The sequence below is a fragment of the Globicephala melas genome, chromosome 11 (assembly GCF_963455315.2).
Source record: "Globicephala melas chromosome 11, mGloMel1.2, whole genome shotgun sequence".
Taxonomy (NCBI): Eukaryota; Metazoa; Chordata; class Mammalia; order Artiodactyla; family Delphinidae; genus Globicephala; species Globicephala melas.
In genome coordinates this window covers 66,067,955-66,087,708 of record NC_083324.2, presented here as the reverse complement: position 1 = coordinate 66,087,708, position 19,754 = coordinate 66,067,955, and the positions used below count along the sequence as shown (strand labels likewise).

The following is a 19,754-nucleotide window of genomic DNA, read 5'->3' as shown; positions in this document are numbered from 1 at the left end:
GACTGGAAGGGGCTGAGGGGTTCCTGGGAAGCCCTGCGATCTTCTGTCCCTGGAAGAGCAGGACTGTGGCCACAGGACAGCTGGAGAGTGGGCATAGGCCACAGGAACACTGCTCAGAACAAGCTGCAGCTGGCTGAGGGGTGGACCTCCCCAAAGGCAGAGGCATCCTGGGGCAGTGCCAAGGATTGTCCCTGTCGAGGCCTCCTGAGGGCACAAGGCCTCTGGCCTGGAGTCTGGCTGGGGTGAAGGGGGCTGCTGGGCCACAGAGAGGACCTTCCAGGAAGCTGTGGTCTCTTATTGGAGAAAGACAATCCAGAGTGGGCATGAGGCTAGGGTCCCCCCCATGAGGCCTTGCCTTTGAGTGATGACCCCTTCAGAAGATTCCAGCCAGCACCAGGGGAGGCAGTAGCAGCAGTCCCAGGAGGAGGCCCCAGCCGTGCCCAGGGCTCGAGTTCAACCCTGACTTGATGCCATGCTTTTCAGGGCCCTCTGCACCTGCAGGAAGGGAGAGGCTTTGCCTCAGCCTGGAGACAGCTCTGCCTGACCTCCCACCCACCCTACCAAGGCATGCACGTGGGGCCCAGCAGCCAGGGAGGAAGCTCCTACTCGGAGGTGCATGCCCCGCCATGCCTATATCATCTATACTAGAGGCAGGGTGCTGACATTCTGGAGCCAGGAGGGAAGGTAGGATGGGCGCTACAGGCCTTACCTGGCAAGGAGGACTGCAGGGCCAGGGTACGCCCACCCATGGCATTAGCGGTGGCAGAGGCACTGGGGGAGTTGGACAGGGACTTGGAGGAGGTGTGTCCCTTGTGCTCCAGTGTGGCCTGCAGCTCACCTGGCTTGTCCTGCGCTGGAAAAACTGAGGCCAAGGTCTCACTGGAATGAGGCGACTCGGCCTCAGCCTCGCCCTCCTCCTGGGAGTGGGGTAGCGGCTCCCATGTCCCCGTCAAGGACATCTTGGGCTGCAGAGAACTCTCTGGGCTCCTGGAGGGCATTCTTGTACTGCTGGCCTCTTTATCTGCTGATTTGGGGGTAGGATCATGGGTTGATTTGGGGAGGGTAGCCGGTCTCTCATCCAAGTAGAGTAGGCTGTGAGTTGCCAAAAAGGAAGGGACCTCAGTTGCTAAGGAAGGTGGAGCCTCTGTTGCCATGGAAGGGGAGTCTTCTGTTACTAAGGAAGATGGGGCCTTGGTTTCTACAGCAGGTAGAGCGTTTGTTGCCAGGGAGCCTGAGACCTCTGTTACCAAGAAGGATGGAGTTTCCGTTGCTAAGGAAGAAGTGATACCCTCTTTCCTAGAGCCTGAGGCTTCTGTTGCCAGGGAAGATGGGGCCTCAGTTACTAGGTAAGGCAAATCCTGAGCCTCTTCCGGGCCTCTGATGAGTTCTGATAAGAGAGACAAGGCCTGGCATTAGTGCTGCAAGCAGGACCCCGCATCCCTCACCCCACCGCAATCAAGGTGAGGTGATCAAATGTCCTACAAAGACACACAAACACACATGCACACACCCTCTCCAGCGAATATGTCCCTCATTGATAATACATGTTATTTCTTGTGACTGACAGTTGCCCCTCCATCCACCTCCTTGTCCAAGTCTTCCCCTCTCTACACACGCATTTCCACTTTTTCAGGGGGTTTCTCCCGCTGGATTCCTGTTCCTAAAACACCCATCGCATTGCAGGCCTGGCCTTTGGAGTCCCTCTGACCACCCATCTGGCCACGCCCCCCACCTCCACCCCCACACCCCCTGTGCTCAGAGGCCCCCAACTCTCCTCTACCCTCTGCTTGGAGGGTAGAAAGCTGTTCACTTGGAATGCCAGGGCGCCAAAGTGGTGCGCAAGGAGGGCAAAGCAGGTAAAGCGGGCTTGGGAACCCGGATGGGGTGGGGCCGCTGAGGGTTCCTCCCCTGGCCCACGCACCACTCTGGAGTCTTGGAAGACACCAGACCATCCAGTAGGCGTCCCCTGCCTCACCTGCCTCCCCCCACCCCACCCCACCCCACCCCACCCCACCCCGGACTCACCACACAGGGAGTTTTCACAGTGGTAGCCCAAGGGACATTGGGAGCATGGAGTTCCCTCCTGGTAGGGCCTCTGCCCCTTCACGTTCCCCCTGCAGGAGGTGAGGAGGATGCTGGGGGGAGGGGTGTCCCTGCCAACCCCTGTCCCTATCCCTCATACACACACCTAGTCTGGAAGCGCTCCCTGGGTCTTACTTGCCCTACACTAACTTGCCGGGCCAGTAAGAGCAGACTCCCATGGGTGCCCTCGCAGCTCCTCCAAGGGTATAGGGTATGGACCCCAGATTGGCCCCCTTCCTCCTCCTTAGACTGTGTCCAGCTCAGCCCTCCCCTTGGCTCTGCCCACCCCCTTCCCCCAGGGCTCCCTCCCCACTCACGGGGGCTCATAGTTGCAAACCAGCAAGTGGATATCGGTCTCCTCAACGCCCTGGAGCTTCTCACAGAAGTGGGCACCACAGCCAATCCTCTCTGTCTTGGCCCAGACCACCTGAAGGAGGGAAAACCGAACAGTTTAGCCTGCGCAAGATGGCTCCTAGCTAGTGTCTCTCTACATCAGCCTTCTATGAGTGAGGAGAGGAGGAACCCTATATGTAAGATCCAAGTCCCTGAGGACACACAGCTTCAGGACAAAACTCTGAACAGGGGGCTTGGGGGGAAATTTGTCCCAAGCAGCCTACTCTCCTCTACCAACCACACACACTATTTCACTAGGACTCTCCCTCTGAAAACCTTCCCCTTTGATAGACCCTCATGAATTCTTCCTGTGGGCTCCTTCTAGAGGCCCTTGCATTTTTTTTTTTTTAATCTTTTTTTTTTTTTTTTTTTTGCGGTACGTGGGCCTCTCACTGTTGTGGCCTCTCCCATTGCGGAGCACAGGCTCCGGATGCACAGGCTCAGCGGCCATGGCTCACAGGCCCAGCCGCTCCGCGGCATGTGGGATCTTCCCAGACCAGGGCACGAACCCGTGTCCCCTGCATCGGCAGGCGGACTCTCAACGACTGCGCCACCAGGGAAGCCCTAGAGGCCCTTGCATTTTAAACAAGGGATATAACAAAGGAATGAATCTCAAATGGGAGAATCTTAAACATCAGCAACAAGCAAAGGCCAAGGAAGGGAACAGGAGGAGCCATTTTGGAAGTAAAACTTCCCCCCAAATCACAAGTAAGCAGGGACCTGCCCTGCCATTTCTAAGTGCGGGTCTCCTAACTGGTAGAAGGCGTTCTGTCTTAAGTATAAACTTTAAAAAGTCAAAACAAACTTTGTGCCCTGCCATTGGCTGAGACAAGCCAATATAGCCTCCCTTTGCTATTTCTAGGCCCAGTCTGCCCAGGAGTCACTCAAACTGAGGCCCGTTTTTTGTTGTGAGATCTGGCTCTTGCTGTTAATTCTGCACAACTCCCCAGGATTGGGGTCTTGCTGCTTGAATCAGCTGAGAGTTCCCGAGGGACCACTGTCGAGCATCTCCCAGGCAGAAATGACCCCAGAATGCACAAGCACTCAGCCTTAGAGAACACAGGGGTGGAGATGGGGCAGCCCGACTCCTGCTGGGCACTGACAGCAATTCCTGCAGGAGGATGTATGTACGGGGAGTGTGAGAGGTGGCAGGGAAGAGAGAGAAGGGGGCAGGGAGGGCTGGGGCCTCACAACTTCCCGATCTGGGTGGGTGATGTTAGGATTTCCTTCTCTAAAGAACAGCACTAAAAATACCACCCAAAGAAACACTGGAAAATGGAATTGGTGGATATGGGTGGGAAGATGGTTGGTTCATTTCCTTTTTCTTTTTTTAAAATTTGTCATGTTATTGTTTGAACAACAAATAAGCATTGGGAAGAAAAAAAAAGAATTCAATAACACTAATGTTAATTCCCCTACACACACCCCTATGCCCCTTGTCTGCAAACTCAAACTTTCAAAATGCAGTAAAACCCTGACATAGCAAGAGGCAGGAAATGCTCTCGGAAGGCTCTCTGAAACGTTCACTTGGTGACAGCTTACTCTCTTATTTCGCATGTAGTTTTTTCAAGGCAGAAGAAAAATTGTGTATTTGCTTTATCAGTCCCTGGCAGATTGGAAGCAGCAACTTAGACACTCAGAGAAATGACAAGAGGGACAGTGAGAGAGAGAAGACCGAAGGCAGGGGGAAGCCCTTCACTGCTGGGGCAAACAGCCGTGTGTAACCTCGGCCAGAGGACAAGACTGCTTAGAGCTCGATCAGGATCGCCTGGCACAGTAACTACCTTCCAGGAAAAAGGCTCTGGGACACCTAATTCAGGTCTCTTCAGGACCAGGAGGCCGAGAGGGGCCGCCTAGGTTTTCAGAAGATTGTGGTTTTTAAAGAGACAACTGAAAATGGTTTAGACAGTCTGAGAAGCAGACTTCGTTGGGGGCCTGGACAACACATGAATTCCTGTGGAGAGATGACTTTTATGAAGGATGCAAACGGGGCTTACGGACTCCCGGGCTCTGACTGGAGAGGTGGCCCCGCCCGGCCCTTCCCGGCCCCGCCCATTGCCCTGTGGCCCCGCCCGCCCGTCCAGCTTCGCACCTGCGTGTAGTGGCCGCACATCTGGCCTGTGGCGCAGGTGGCGGCGCTGAGGTTGTAGTGCTCGCGCTCGTGGTGCCACTCCTCCATGGCCAGCGGCACGTCCAGGCCCTCGTCCGTGATGGCGAACAGGTTCTCGCCGCGACGCCCGCGCTCCTTGTTGTGGCCCCACACGCACTGCTGCGCATAGGCCTTGGCGAAGGCGGCCAGCTCCTCGTCCCACCTCTGCGGGTCAGGTTGCGAGGGGGAGGTGAGGACGCCTCGGGCTCAGTGGAAGCGGGAAAGGAGGGTGGGAGAGGGAGGTAAGGATGTCCAAATTGGGTGAGGATCAGAAAAGAAGGTGGAGGGTGTTCTGGGGGGCCTCTGGAGGCCGAAGACCCTCCCCTCCTTGCAGGGTGACTCGTGGACATGATCTGGAACACAGCTGTGCTGATGGGGCGCTTCTGTGGGGAGGTGGGAGGGTACCATCCCAGGCCATGGAGTTAGGCAAACTTGGGACCATTCACCAGCTGTGTGGTTTTAGACAGATTGCCTAACTTTCTGAACTCTCATAGGACTTTGGGAAGAAAAAATGAGATGATGTTTTTGATAATGGGATTATTAATTAATACTAATATCATTCTATTTGCAGGGTGGGTGGTGATGCCCCTGCCAGGGCTGCCTGAACGGTTCTGAAGCACACACGATGTCCAGTGAGATGTTCCGGGGCTGAGTTGTTTATTCAGCCATTCCACTCCCTCTACCCACCCACCAGAAATCTTACTTGAGGGGCCAGCACCCCCTTTAACCTCCCACTCTCCCCTTGGGATAGCCCAGCTTTACCAGCTCTGGGCTTCCCTCCCAGTTGCTCTCTTGTCAACTGGACAACCCCTTTCCCCAAGAAAATTAAGTGTGTGTGTGTGACCCTCGCTAAGAGGCCTGTTTTCAGAGCCTTGGTGGCCTAAAGAGCTGTCAGGTCCCAAAGGCAGTGTTCTCCAGGGAGGACCTCAGGTGAGATGGTGGGAGGGGGCATTTCAGGTTAGAGGGCCTCTGAGGTTCTGTGTCCCAGGCTGGAAGGATGGGCCCAGTGTGGGTGGGAAGACAGATTAACAAGGCATCTGACCAAGAGATTGAGGAAGGAGGCCTGGATCCCATTAAACTGTCCTTGGCCTCTCCTGGAAATGGATGGCCTGGCAGCAACTCTTGCTCCACCCTCTGGGGGCCTGCCAGCTGTGGGAGCCAGACAGCCCATAAAGTACCAAGAGCTTGGGTGACCCTGAGGGGAGGGGGCTGTGTGGCCACACCCACCCCCCCTCCCAGGGTTCTCAGGAGCAGCTGCCTGGGGTACGGATGGGAGCATTGGGCTGGGATAGTAAAATGCTGTAAACTCAGGTGAATCCCTTTCCCTCTGTGGGCATTTTTGTCCCAAGTCACTGGTCCCTGAGGCTCTCTCAAACTGGTAGTAGTGGAGGATAGGGAGCGGGAAAGGGGCAGGGTGCTGGGGACCAGGCTCAGGGTGTCTGGGATGACCTTCGGGGCTCCAGACTAGACTGTAAGCTCCTTCAGCATGTCTGGCCCAGTGCTGGCCCAGAGCAGGTGCTCAACAGACATTTCTCAGCTGTTGATGACTGAGACACAGCCCTGCTTAAAGCAGTCTCTCCTACAGAGCTCGGCTGTAATTTCCATCCTGACTGGATGCCTGGAGTCCCACCATTAGAGAGTCATTCCTGTGAGTCTTAAGGCTTCTCAGTTGTCCAGAGACCCCTGTGGAGGTTCAAGAGTCAAGGTACCCACCCTCACTGGCCACTTGGTCACCATCTGAAAGCAAGTCCATTCATTCATCCACTCACTCATTCATTCAACAGTCCTGAGCACTATGCCAGCCCTGGGGTGACAGCAAGGACTAAGAAGCCCAAGTTCCCAGTGTCATAAACTGTTAACTGGGCCACCATGTGGTAACTGACAGATATGCGATGGGTAGTATAGGGGCACCAAAAGAGGGCCATTTAGTGCAACCTGAGGATGGAGAAGGAGACATTAAGCTAAGTGTTAAAAGATGAGGCATTGGCCAGGTGGAGAGGGGAAAGGCATCCTGAACAGAGGACAAACATGAATAAAGGCATGGAGACGGGAAGCGTTTTGGTGGGGGAAAGATAAGCTGCTCGGGTTACTCAAGGAGAAAGTGTGAAGGAGAGGAGGCTGGAGAGGTAGACAAGGCCAGACACATAGAGTGGGGCTTCTCAGGAGCTGGGGCTTTATCTGGAGGCAGCAGGGAGCCAATGCGAGCCATGGAAGGGTTTTGAAAAGGGTCAGGCCAGTGTGTTGGATCATTCATCCTGGTAGTAGAAGCCAGAGGCTGAGAAAGCAGGTAGAGGCTGTTCTAGAATTCCGTGGGAAAAGAAATGAAAGACTGAACCAGGGTTGTGTCAAAGAGGTGGCGGAGGGGTGGGGGGGAGATAGGATTCAAGAAAAATTGAACCTTCTGGGAGGTAAAAGTGGTGATGATTAGACTTGGAGGCTGAGGGAGAGAGAAGAATCTGTGATAACCCCCACCTGCTTCACCCTGGATCCATTCCGTCTTTTGTTATCAAACACTTTTTGCGCACTTACTGTGTGCCAGGCCCTGTTCTAAATGCTTTACATATAGTCACTCATTTCATCCTTTCAACCACTCTACAAGGGAGTTATTACAGTGTTATCATCCCTGATTTACAGTTGGGGCACAGAGAGGTTAAGTAACTTGGCTGAGGTCACATAGCTAATAAATAGCAAAGTCAAGATTTGAACCCAGGCCATCTGACTCCAGAGTCTCTGTATTTACCACTGCTGAAGCTGAGCCTATGCCTTGTCCCAAATTTATCCTAGTGTCCCAGTCCAGCCTTATCTCCCCCTCCTCAGATCACTTCCTACCAGGCAGCAGCATATCCCATCAATATCTGAACTGCTTCCTAGAATGTTGCCCCACTCCTGAGGTCCATCTCTGTCTACAAAGCAGCTTGCAGCCTGTGTAGCCCCCAGCCTCAGCCAGCAAGACTCTAGGGCATCAGGGACCTACAGATGGGGAAACTGAGGCCCAACAATGTGTTCCAGGCCTCAACTGGGGAACTGTTGGCAGAGCTGGTAACAGAATCGGGAGCTCCTAGTTTGTTGTCTGCAATTTCTGGTTGCCAAGGCCGACAGGGCTGTGAAGGGTGGTGCTGTGTGCATCCGTGGAGCCCTTCCTAGATCTTTTTCATAGGTCATCCTGTCTGACCCTCAGGGCAGGGACTGCCCGTACCATGTGATCAGGAAACAGACGCCTTTGAAGGTAAAGGGTCCACCCAGAGTCACTTCAGCTGATTGGACAGAGCTGTTAGAACTCTGGTCTTGGACGCCTGGTGCAACCTTGCTCTCAGGCAACAGCTAGGGGGTCCCTGGACACTGCCCCTCACCTAAGGGTGACTGGAGAATAAGGGCCAGTGTAGCCCTCAGGGAGGGCAGGAAGGGGGTGAATTTCTCGCTTTATCTCTTTCATGTAAATATACCTTACTATACTAAAAATATATGTATGTGTACTTCTTTTAGATTTCATTTTCCCCCATTCAATATTATATCTGTGAGATTCTGTCCATGTTGATATTTATGTAGCTCTAATTATGACATCATTTTACAGATGGGAAACTGAGGGTCCTTACTAGGTTAAGGGACTCACCCCAAATCACAGGCCTTGTGAGTGGTCGAGACAGATTTTGATCTGTGTGATTCAGAGCCCTGTCTACTTCTGGTTCCTGTTCTCACCCCACCTCCTTAGTACATCCCTCCTACCCTGGGTGCTGGGATTCATCCTGCTGCCCTATTTTTTCTTCTCATCTCCTTGGAAGGTATCTGAAAGATCGTTTCACCAAGGTGTTAGGAACTTCCTGTGTTCCCCCTCCCAGGGGCACATGCATTTTAGGAAGTGCTGGGAAGGGGTCATTGGATCAGGGAGCAGGGCTTTCAGGCCTGGGTCTACCAGCTATGGGACATACAAGCCCCTGAGGGACCAGCAAGTCTCTCTGAGCCTCAGTTTCCTCATCTGTATAATGAGGCTGCTTATGGGGGCCTGTGAATTCTACAATGTCAGGGACTCTGTTCCTGCCGGAGAGATGAATCCCCGAGATAGCTTCCACTCACGCCGTGAAAGGGGTTGGTGGGGGCCCTGGCCACACTTACCATTTGCAGCATGTTGGCGGCCGGTGGGGACACCTGGGATCGGTAGAGATTGTGCAGCTCCACCATCACGTGTTTTTCATCATCACTGAGGGCTCCGGCAGGGCCCATGGCAGCCCCCAGCAGTAGCAGCGGCAGCAGCAGACGGGCCAGGAGGCTGCGGAAGTTGTGCATGTTGGCCAGTCCTCTCTGCCTCTCCCGTTCAGGGGTCTGGCAGCTGGAGTTAAAGTCCTTCCCACACAAGCACCACCCTGGCTGGGGCGGGCGGGAGGGGCTGTGTCTGGTGGCCTGGCCCAGTTCAAACAATGTCTCGGGGAGGGCTGGGTGCTTGGGTCCCGACCAGAGTTGCGTCCACTCCCAGCATTTATCTCCCCTCAGAGTCCTTGGCTAAAGCCTCCTTTCGCTTGGTAACAGGGGCTCAGGCCAAGAGCTGTGTGAGTTCCGCAGTCCCTCCTGAGTTGTGGACAGGTCTCCAGGGGCAAAATCACAGTGACCTCTGCAACGACTACTTGCACCCCAGGTCACACCCACTGGGTGCTGAGGACAGGTAACAAGAAGGGAGTCACATGGATCCTACCCCCAGAGGACTGGGCAAGGTGAGGAAGCAAAAGGCGGCGTGTGGCAGAATGGAGGAAGACAAGATGTATTTGGCAAAGGTTGGGCCAACCTAAGTCTGAATCCTGGTTCTTTCCTTTTCTAGCTGTGTTTTTGGCAGTTTTCTCAACTGAACCCGTGACAGTAATAGTACCTACCTAACGGAACTGGAAGGAGGATTAAATGAGATCAAATGTATAAAAAGCACCCAGTACAGTAACTGGCACATAGTAGGCTCTCAGTAACAGTAGACAACCACCCAGCCTTGGAATAGGCTTTTCACTATGGATACAATTGTGGCTTGCATGTGCTTGAGGTGCTCATTTGGAAGTGGGATGCTGGGACCCTTCCTGCTCTGAATATGTAGAAAATAGAATGTGTCTGTTTTTGACATCAAGAGAGAGCAGAAAAGCAGAGTGGTGAGTGAGTTGATATAGCAGGAGCTCTGTGGTGGGTGTATTGGAAGGGAAATAGGCCCAGTGGCCAAGCACTTGCACTGTAATGACCATGCAAGGGCAGGGACCAAGGTCTTGGCCTTGGTCCTTGCCCTTGATGAGGTAGGAAGTGGGAACCAGTACTCTGGAGTTTAGCTGGGATCCTTGAAGCCTGCACTTTCAGTGAACTATACACATAAAACTGATTAAGATAGCCCAATGAGCAGCATTTATTCACCCATTCATTCATCTGTTCATTCAACAAAGATTTACAGAGCTTCTCCATTGTGCCAGGCACTGAGCTGGGTGAATAAGACAGAACTGGTGCCCACCATCACGAAGCAGGGAAACTGCCAGGAAACGTGTAGAGCATTGCGGTTAAGTGCATGGGGCTTATCATCTAGGTGGCCTTGGGCAAGCTATTTCCCTGCTTGCTGGCCTCAGTTTCCGTAAATTGGGCTTAGAACAGAACCTACCTCATAGGATGGTCATGAGCGTTAAATGAGTTAGTATACTGATAGGGCTTGGGATAATGCCTGGCACATACTAAGTGCTCATTGAGTTAGCCAGTATTCATTATTATTATTATTATTATTATTATTACAGGTGGGAGAAATTACAGGGCCTCAAGTTGTAGTAGAGAAAAAAATACAGCAGCCTGGCCTGGCTTTTCCTCTGGGGAGGAACCCCCTTGGCCTGGCGGATCTCACAGCTGGACGGGGAGGACAGGCACCCTTGGAGGGCAGAGGATGCAGACTGAGGAGGTGGAGAAGGAGCCTGGTTTGCCTGAGAGGGGAGGGTGAGATGGAACAAGACTGGGAGGCCGACCAGAGCTGGCCCGAGTGTTTGCGGACTGCTGCACGCAGCCAGAGGGCCCTACTCTGTACATGCACATGCCCACACAGTGCTCAGAGTCCTTGCTGTGTGGGTGACCTCATTTACTCCTCATATGACAGCTCTGAGGTGGGTCTCATAATCACCACACACAAGGAAACTGATGCTCAGTGAGGTGAAGTGATTTCCTCAATGTTGGGGGCTGGGGAGGGGTGCACCAGAGCCTGGGACCTGCCACTGGGGAGAGAGGGAGGTTGAGGGCAAGCAGACTGGGGAGAGAGAGGAATGGAGGACAGGAGGCGAAGTTAGGGGAGGAGGAGAGGGAGGGGTGGTGACAGATTTAAGCATATGCAGGATTGGCTGTGGTTTACATCAACTGTGTTTTTCTCTTTAACCAGAACTCAGGGGAAATTTATTTTGTGTTACTATCTATACATGCCTTAAATCGTTTCTTTTTTTTTGGCTGCACCGGGCGGCTTGCAGGATCTTAGTTCCGTGACCAGGGATTGAACCTGGGCCCCCACAGTGAAAGGGGAATCCTAACCACTGGACTGCCAGAGAATTCCTTAAATTGTTTCATTTTGAATAGCAATATAATTCCACAACAAAAAATTAAGCCAAAGAGGGGAAAAAAAAATTCCACCTCTAGTATTTGCTTCTCGTCTTTGAGCAGGTGCTACTCAAAGTGTGGTCAACAGCCCAGTGCCATTCTGCCAGATGTTCACTACTGCTTGTCAGCACAACAGGTGCAGAAAACAAGAGTGGGCATTGAGGAACTCTTACGGCAATTTGACATAGTTGTTTTATGTCTGCTGAACATCTTATTCAAAAATTGAGGCTTGCATCTTTTTTAAAAAATTAATTAATTAATTAATTATTGGCTGTGTTGGGTCTTCATTGCTGCGTGCAGTCTTTCTCTAGTTGCGGTGAGCGGGGGCTGCTCTTTCTCGCGGTGCGCGGGCTTCTCGTTGCGGTGGCTTCTTTTGTTGCAGAGCAGGGGCTCTAGGCGCGCAGACCTCAGTAGTTGCGGCACGCAGGCTCAGGAGTTGTGGCTTGCGGGCCCTAGAGCGTGGGCTCAGTAGTTGTGGCGCACGGGCTTAGTTGCTCCGCGGCATGTGGGATCTTCCCGGACCAGGGCTCGAACCCGTGTCTCCTGCACTGGCAGGCGGATTCTTAACCACTGTGCCACCAGGGAAGTCCCCAGCTTACATCTTGTATATCTAGTTTTCATTTTGCTTTTCTAATAATAATAATAATTTTTTAATGTTTTATGTTGTTGTTTTAAGCTGCCCAGTTTGTGGTAGTTTGTTATGCAGCCCTAGGAAACGGATGTGGTCATTTTAATCGGTGTGCAGTGAGATCTCATTGTGGTTTTACTCTGCATATCCTAGTGGATAATGATAGTGAACATCTTTTCATGTGCTTATTTGCCATCCTCTTTGGTGAAGTGTCTGTTCATGTCTTTTGTTCATTTCGAATTGGATTGTTTTGTGTGTTTTTTGACTGTTTAGTTTTGCAAGTTTTAAAAAAAAGTATAATTTTAGGGCTTCCCTGGTGGCGCAGTGGTTGGGAGTCCGCCTGCCGATGCAGGGGACCCGGGTTCGTGCCCCGATCCAGGAAGATCCCACATGCCGCGGAGCGGCTAGGCCCGTGAGCCATGGCTGCTGAGCCTGCGCGTCCGGAGCCTGTGCTCCGCAACAGGAGAGACCACAACAGTGAGAGGCCCGCGTACTGCAAAAAAAAAAAAAAAAGTACAATTTTAGATGCTCGTCCTTTGACGCATACATGTTCGTCGTTTATTTTTATGGTATTTTACAAAACTGTTGGTTTGTAATGGACTGGAAATTTTAAAAACACAAACTCATCCTTTACCACTGACAATTTGAGAAGCACAGTCCTAGTATGTTTCCTTTTTCTTCCCTTAATGAAGGAATAGCACATGTACAATGTTGGGTTGTGATTTTTTTTTTCTAGGTAGTTATAATTTCTCCAACTTGCTCATATCTTTCCAACTACCACTTTGCAATGTTCGCAAAATATTCCACAGAGTAGCTGTGGTGTAACTTACCCCGTTCTCAAAGTTAGACATCAGGTAAATCATTTGCCTTTGGGCACAAGGCTTTTTCTTATATTGTGGATATTATTTTCTTAGTTCCTATTCTCACCATTGTAGCTCAGCTTGCTCTTTTATTAGAATTTACACGTCAGGCTCAGGTCAGATTGCTGGATGCCACATTCCGTGTTCTCATGGAAACGAAAGGTCACTGGCACTGAATCCAAACCCTGGAAGCCTGGCTTTTGCAGTCCCAGCCACCTGATGGTACACAATTCACTGTATAGTGAATTATCTTTGTGTTTCTGGGTCAGGGAAGGAGAGGGAGTAGGGGAGATGGGAAATGGGGCAAAGAGAAAGGAGCAGAGGAGGGAGTCACACAGAGGTTCAGAGAACGGCTGGGGAGGGAGAGACAGACTGAAGGGCAGGGAGGCAGGGTGAGTGTCAGAGGAAGGGAGAGGAAAAGGGGGTCAAGAGAGTTCAGAGGTGAAAACAGGTCAGACACATCCACATTCTAAGCATGACTGTCATACATTAGCTGGGCAAATCATTTACCCCCTCAACCCTCACTTTGTTCATATGTAAAATGGGATAATACCACCTTCCTCAGAGACTTGCAGGGATGATTCAATAAAATTAATGTCAAATACGTAGCACTTGATAAATGGTAGCTGTTTTGAATCAGTGGAAAGAGGCAGGAGGTCCCCAGGTGCCTCAACAGGGGCAGAATGGGATCTGCTAACTAATTTCCTGGTCTAGGGTTTCTTGCTTTGGGAATAGGGACTAGGGGCTCTGAGGAGAGAGCATCCCCACCACAGTGGGGGCCACAACAAATGGCTCCAAAGAGGAGAGCCTAGCTGACCCAGCCAGCCCCGAATCATGACCAGGTCCCGGCGCCCAGCCCACTGGGGTCGGAGTCTCCCTCTCTCCCCTGAAATACCAAGCTCAGCTAAGGCCCAAAGCCTGCATCCCGGAGACTCTTGGCCTCAGCGCCAAGAGTCTCCGGGATGGGCGCCTGGCCCAGACCTCCCCTGGGCCACTGGCTTCCTGGTGCAAATTCCTGACAGAGCACAGCTGTCCCAGGCCTTGCTGGGACACTAATGGGACATGAATGGCCCTCTGTAGGAGTGTGGGCCGGCTTGGTTTTGGAGCTGGGGTGAAGGAGCCTGTGGTCAGAATTGTGGGAGCTAAGTCTGGGCCAGCAGGAGGGCCAACTGGAGGTGTGTGTGTGACCAGCAGGGGGCCAGCCTCTACAGGTGTTTGTGCCTGCCCCCGTCACAGCTGTCTGGAGGCCAGGTAACCAGGGCGACGAGGACCAGAGAAGAGTATCTATGAGGATGGAGGATGGTGATGGCAACAAGGGAGTGGCTGAATGGTACACGTGGGACGGTGTGGATACCAGAATGAGGAAGGTCAGATATCCCCACAGGCAGCACCACCCCCTTCCTCCTGCCATTTTCCAGGCAAAAAATTCAAGCCATTTTTGTCTCCTGCCTGGCCTGTACGCAGTCTTCATCACATTGTCCTTCAGGTCCATTCCAATCTTCTTCTTTTTTCTTTTTTTTGGGCTGCATTGGGTCTTCGTTGCTGCACTCAGGCTTTCTCTAGTTGTGGCAAACAGTGGCTACTCTTCGTTGCGGTGTGGGCTTCTCATTGCGGTGGCTTCTTTTATTTCGGAGCATGGGCTCTTAGGCACGCGAGCTTCAGTAGTTGCAGCACGCGGGCTCTAGAGCACAGGCTCAGTAGTTGTGGCGCACGGGCTTAGTTGGTCCGTGGCATGTGGGTTCTTCCAGGACCAGGGATCGAACCCATGTCCCCTGCATTGGCAGGCGGATTCTTAACCACTGTGCCACCAGGGAAGTCCCAGTCCCTCTTCTTTAAAAATGTATTTATTATGAAATGCTTAAGGCATAGGAAAGTATAGATGATAATATAATGAGCACTCATCTAGCCACCACCTGGCTTCGGAGATAAAACATGGAAGCCCCTAGTGTCCCTTCTCTGATCCTAACACTCACCTTCCCAGGCATACCACTGTCTGAATTTGTTCGACATTTGCATGATCTCCATTGTACTTTTACTATACATTCCTTATCCAGGCACAATATGAAATATTGTTTTGTATGTTTTAAAAGGTCAGCGCTGTCCAAAGGAACTCTCTATGATGGTGGAAATGTTATCTGCACCATCCAGTATGGTAGCCACTAATTGCATGTGGTTATCAAGCACTTGAAATGTGGCTAGTGGGGCTAAGGAACTGCATTTTTATTTTAATTAATTTAAGCTTAGATAGCCACATGTAGCTTGTGGCTACTGCATTGGACAGCATGGGTTAGATCCTTCTAAAACTTGTTTTTCCCTTCTTTCCCTCTTCCCTCTTTCCTTCCTAAGATTTCTTGACATCGAGGCATGTAGAGCTCCCTGATCATTTTCCCTGCTGTACAGTATTCTACTATATGAATACACAGCCATCTACCTGTTTTCCTACTGATGGACATTTGGGTTGTTTCCTTTTTGTTTTGTTTTGTTTTCAATAATACAAACGATGCTGCAGCAATGCTTTTTGTACATATCCCTGCTGGTCTTTCCCAACTTTATTTCTAGTGCCTGCTGTGGCAAACAGTCCCATGACCCTGATGTGGGTTATTCCACAGCCTCCTAGCTAACTGCCTGGCCCCCGGTCTCTGCCCCCCCCCATTCCCATTCCTCTCCTGGCACCTGTCAGCAGCCCAGCCAGGCTGATGATACTCAAACACCACTTTCATCCTGTGTCATTCCTTCTCAGGAACTCAATGGCTCCCACTGCATGGCATCTGATCTCACAACCTGGCCCTACCCTAGGACTCGCTGTGTTTGCCAGCCTCCTTCTGGTCCTCTGCACACATCATGCTCTCCCTACCTCTGTGCCTTCATTTTCCATGCAAAGCACCCATTCTGGAATATCTATTTTCCTGCCCCTCGTCCACATACCTAAGTCCTTTAACATATTTGAGGGTCCAGCTCAGGCCTCACGTTCTCTGGGGTAGTTTTCATCCTGCAGCATTCATTCAGGAAACGCTCGTGAAGAGCAGTGTCCTCATGGAGCTCACAGCCTGGCTTTCACCAGCAACTCCAGTCCACCCCTGCCCCCCACCCCCTGCTCCCAGCTTTCTGCACTCCCCTGGCAGCTTAGCATGGATGAAGCTTTGGAATCCAGGGAGGTGTGGGTAAGGCCAGTTATGCCAACCACCTGGGAGGTATTGTCTCCCCAGTCAGATGGGCACCACCAGCCTCTGCCTCCAAGGCTCTCCCTTTTCTTTGCTTCCACCTGTGGCCACTCTCTCCATTTTCTGATGGGCACAATCTTTACATTAATGTTTCTCTGTGTTATATCTCCATTCTGATTTCAGTCAAGTCTGGAAACCGTTCCTTCAGGTGGCTTTGCATCTAATTCATCTTGTATTGATACGGTTTAATTCTCAGAGAGCATCTTACTTCCCAGTATTTAGTTCTTAAAGTGCACTTTACACTTGATCCCCATGTCTCCACAACAAGATTTTTAAACCTCAAGGGGCTGGGACCACTTTCTTTTCTGTAACCCCAAGGATATCTAGACTAAAACATAACACGTACAGCCAGCCCTTGGTGCTCTGCACAGCTCGACTCAAGATGCCTGGAGACTGGCAGAGGACAGACCTGCAGGCACTGGGGGTCGGGCAGGAGTTGGGGAGCCTGAGGGCCAAGAAGTATCTTCTGGGCCAAGACAGTTCTCTCCGAAGCCTCGTAAGTATGCTGTTGGCTGCACATCTGTGTAGAGTTTTGTCCTCAGCCAGGAAGGGATCTGTGTGGGTGGAAGGAGAATGTGGCTGCCTCTGTCCACATGATCCGCCTTAGGGAACCAGAGGGCAGGAGAGCAGCATGGGGCCTCTGACAGAACATTGAAGGACCCAGCCTCTCGAAGGAGCTGGCGATGAATTCAGCTGAAAAGAACGAGCTTTGTCCTTGTTCCACAAACCCGGGCCAGACAGGGTGAAAGAAAGCATTAAATGCTGGGAGCCAGCAAAGAGGATGAAGGCTGAGCTTGGTGGGAGGCTGGGAGGTGATATCTTCAGGTGATTTTTACCGAGGGTTCAGGATGGAACTGGGCTAAGGGGAGCCAAGGAGAGGACTATGCAGGGTACCGGGGAGCAGAAAGACAGTATTTCCATCAACCTAAGAGGATTGGTGGTTGGGAGCACTGGGTGGGTTCTTCCACTCTTGATTCAGCCACCAACTACAGGCCTCAGCTTTACCTATTCATAAAAAGGGAGGGGGTGATTAGAGAACCTTTGGGGTCTGGTCTAGCTCTGTGATTTCAAGGATGGCTCTTGAGGCTGGAGGAGGGCTGTCCACAGTGGAGGGCAGAAGCTAACTGTGAGAGAGGACACAGGCTGAAGATGAGAGGAAAGTGGGAGAACACACCGAGTCCCTGATCTGTGCAGGGACAGAGCTGGGCCCTTCACATACCTGGTCTCAGGTAGCTTTATACGGATGTTCCGAAGACAGGATTAGCTGCATTGATTTAGGGATGAGGAAACCAAAACCAGAGAGGTCAGTGGAACTCCCGAAGGTCAGTGTCCCAGCAAGCCAGAAGTGGGATTCCTACTGAGGCCTTTGGCTCCTGAGTCCCTGGCCCTTCCACCTCAGGGGGAGGCTCCTGAGGGGCAAGGAGGCCCTGTGTGTGGGTATGTGCCTGAGTGGATGAAAAGGAAGGGACTATTGAGTTGGCTTTTACACTAATGCTGTAGTTTCTTAGATTTACAAGGTTTTCATTAACTTAAGTTTTCAGTACTTTCACTTTGTGGGGATGGAAAATAAGGATTTTTTTTTTTTTTTAAACAAGAAGATGGAATATGGTAGGAAGTTGAGAAAATATGAGTTCCTGATCAGGACAGAGTGAAGACAGAGAAAGTCGACTCGAGGTCAGGAAGACAGGGAGAGAGAGTCTCAGCTGTCTACCTGGTGAGGAGGATCCTCAGGTAAGAAAGTGCAAAGATGGGGCTTTTGTGGCAAGTGCTAAATGGGTTGCATAAGTCAATACTTCGTTAATATGGTAAAACGTTAGCATTTGTAAAATCTTAGTGGTGGGTACAGATGCTGTTAGAATTGAGAATGTACCCAGATTATACACAAACAAACAAAAGGTTTGGCCAGAGCTGCCATGTTAAGCATGAGATATTGAAAAGAAATGGCAGGGTAGCTACAGAAATATATGAAAGAAAGGAACATGTATGTGATTGATGAAAACCAAGTCTAGAAAAAAATGTAACCCAAGGAACAGAAAAAAATTTTCCTACAGCATTTTGAACTACAGAAAAATTTAACGGGACTTCCCTGGTGGCGCAGTGGTTGAGAATCCGCCTGCCAATGCAGGAGACATGGGTTCAATCCCTGGGCTGGGAAGATCCCACATGCCAAGGAGCAACTAAGCCCGTGAGCCACAACTACTGAGCCTGCACTCTAGAGCCCGCGAGCCACAACTACTGAGCCCACAAGCCGCAACTACTGAAGCCCTTGCACTCTAGGGCCCACGTGTCGCAACTACTTAGCCCATGTGCTGCAACTACTGAAGCCCACGTGCCTACAGCCTGTGCTCCACAACAAGAGAAGCCACCGCAATGAGAAGCCCTCGCACCACAATGAAGAGTAGCCGCTGCTCACCACAATGAAGAGTAGCCACAGCTCGCCACAACTAGAGAAAGCCCGTGCACAGCAATGAAGACCCAACACAATCAAAAATAATAAAATAAAATTAAAAAAAATTAACAACAACATGAATTCAAGAAGTAAGCAAAGGTGAAATGACAGAACGAGATAAAAAGGTAACAAACTGATGGCACTTTTATAAAACTAACATATCAGAAGTAACAAGAAACTGAGTAGATATGGCTGAAAAATAAACTGATATGGAGGGAAGACTTAAGATAATCATGGTAAATGAGAAAAAAGGTAAGTTTTTTTATGGTATTCATAATAAGACTACATTAAAGCCTTTTATTGTATTCCCTAGACCACCAGGTACAACACCCAACACATGGTATTTTAAAAATTATTGTTAGGGCTTCCCTGGTGGCACAGTGGTTAAGAGTCCGCCTGCCGATGCAGGGGACACGGGTTCGTGCCCCAGTCCGGGAAGATCCCACATGCCGCGGAGCGGCTAGGCCCGTGAGCCATGGCCACTGAGTCTGTGCGTCCGGAGCCTGTGCTCCGCAATGGGAGAGGCCACAACAGTGAGAGGCGCGTGTACCGCAAAAAAAAAGAAAAAAAAATTATTGTTCAACTGTATCAAGTAAATGTAATTGTATATGCTAATACACAAAATGTCCAGTTCTAGATTCAGCATAAGATAGTATACCTCCACAGAGAGGCAAAAAGCTAGATGCTATTTTTACATATTTATAAGGCCCGAACAGGTTAATGTACATTCTTGACATCACAGATTTATTTCTGTGTTAATTCACTTTCAGAAAGCATGTATAACCATAATATACATGGTGAGAAAGTAATTTTATTCATATGTTTGGACATAAAAAATATCATTATGCAGTGTAATAATCCCAGTTGACAGAATCATTTTTTTAAAAAAAACAGATATATTAAGAAAGAATTCAAGAAAAGCAACAACCAAGCCCTAATCGGCCTCCTCTGTTTTGCCGGGTGGCACTGATTTACACCAGCTGTGTACAGTCATTTGTGAGTTCATTTCATGATCAGTGCCTGGCCGAGTTTGCTTTTATACATTACGGAAAGTCATCTCAACATTTGCATTTGTGCAAGCAGGCCTGCTAAAGAACTCTGCCTCTGCTTTGCAGGCAACTGAGAAAGCAGTTCATCTTTTTTTTTCCCCCGTTTTATTTACATACTGAATATTTTTTTTTACCCTGTGATGACAGCGTAGGTACTGATCTCTGGATAGACACCGAAGTTCTACTATACACCATTTCAAAAGCTTAAATGGGGTTATTTTAGATGTCGGTGCAAATCTTTCCCCAAAATAAGAAAGGACATTTTTATTCTGTTTGGGTAACTCTGAGATTTTTCTAAAGAGATTTAACCTAGAAGGCGTGAAAAGTCAATCAGGCGTGAAAGT

General features: G+C 50.6%; 1 protein-coding gene across 1 annotated transcript; it reads right to left on the bottom strand.

Moving 5' to 3' along the window:
• Position 1: 1 nt before the first annotated feature.
• Positions 2-8,905, bottom strand: PI16 (peptidase inhibitor 16). Its single transcript, XM_030870882.3, has 6 exons — positions 8,735-8,905; positions 4,568-4,789; positions 2,400-2,509; positions 2,026-2,114; positions 710-1,387; positions 2-495 (listed from the first exon to the last, which is right to left on the bottom strand). The coding sequence occupies exons 1-6, from the start codon at positions 8,903-8,905 to the stop codon at positions 374-376; spliced, it is 1,392 nt and encodes a 463-aa protein (XP_030726742.1). The 3' UTR covers positions 2-373.
• Between the last annotated feature and the right edge of the window lie 10,849 nt (positions 8,906-19,754).

Coding starts and splice junctions, on each gene's coding strand:
- PI16 (XM_030870882.3), bottom strand. CDS start 8,905: ATGCACAACTTCCGCAGCCTCCTGGCCCGTCTGCTGCTGCCGCTGCTA. Junction 2,510..4,567: donor TGTGCGGCCACTACACGCAG/GTGCGAAGCTGG, acceptor TCCCTCCTTCAG/GTGGTCTGGGCCAAGACAGA. Junction 1,388..2,025: donor CTGTGAAAACTCCCTGTGTG/GTGAGTCCGGGG, acceptor CTCTCTTATCAG/AACTCATCAGAGGCCCGGAA.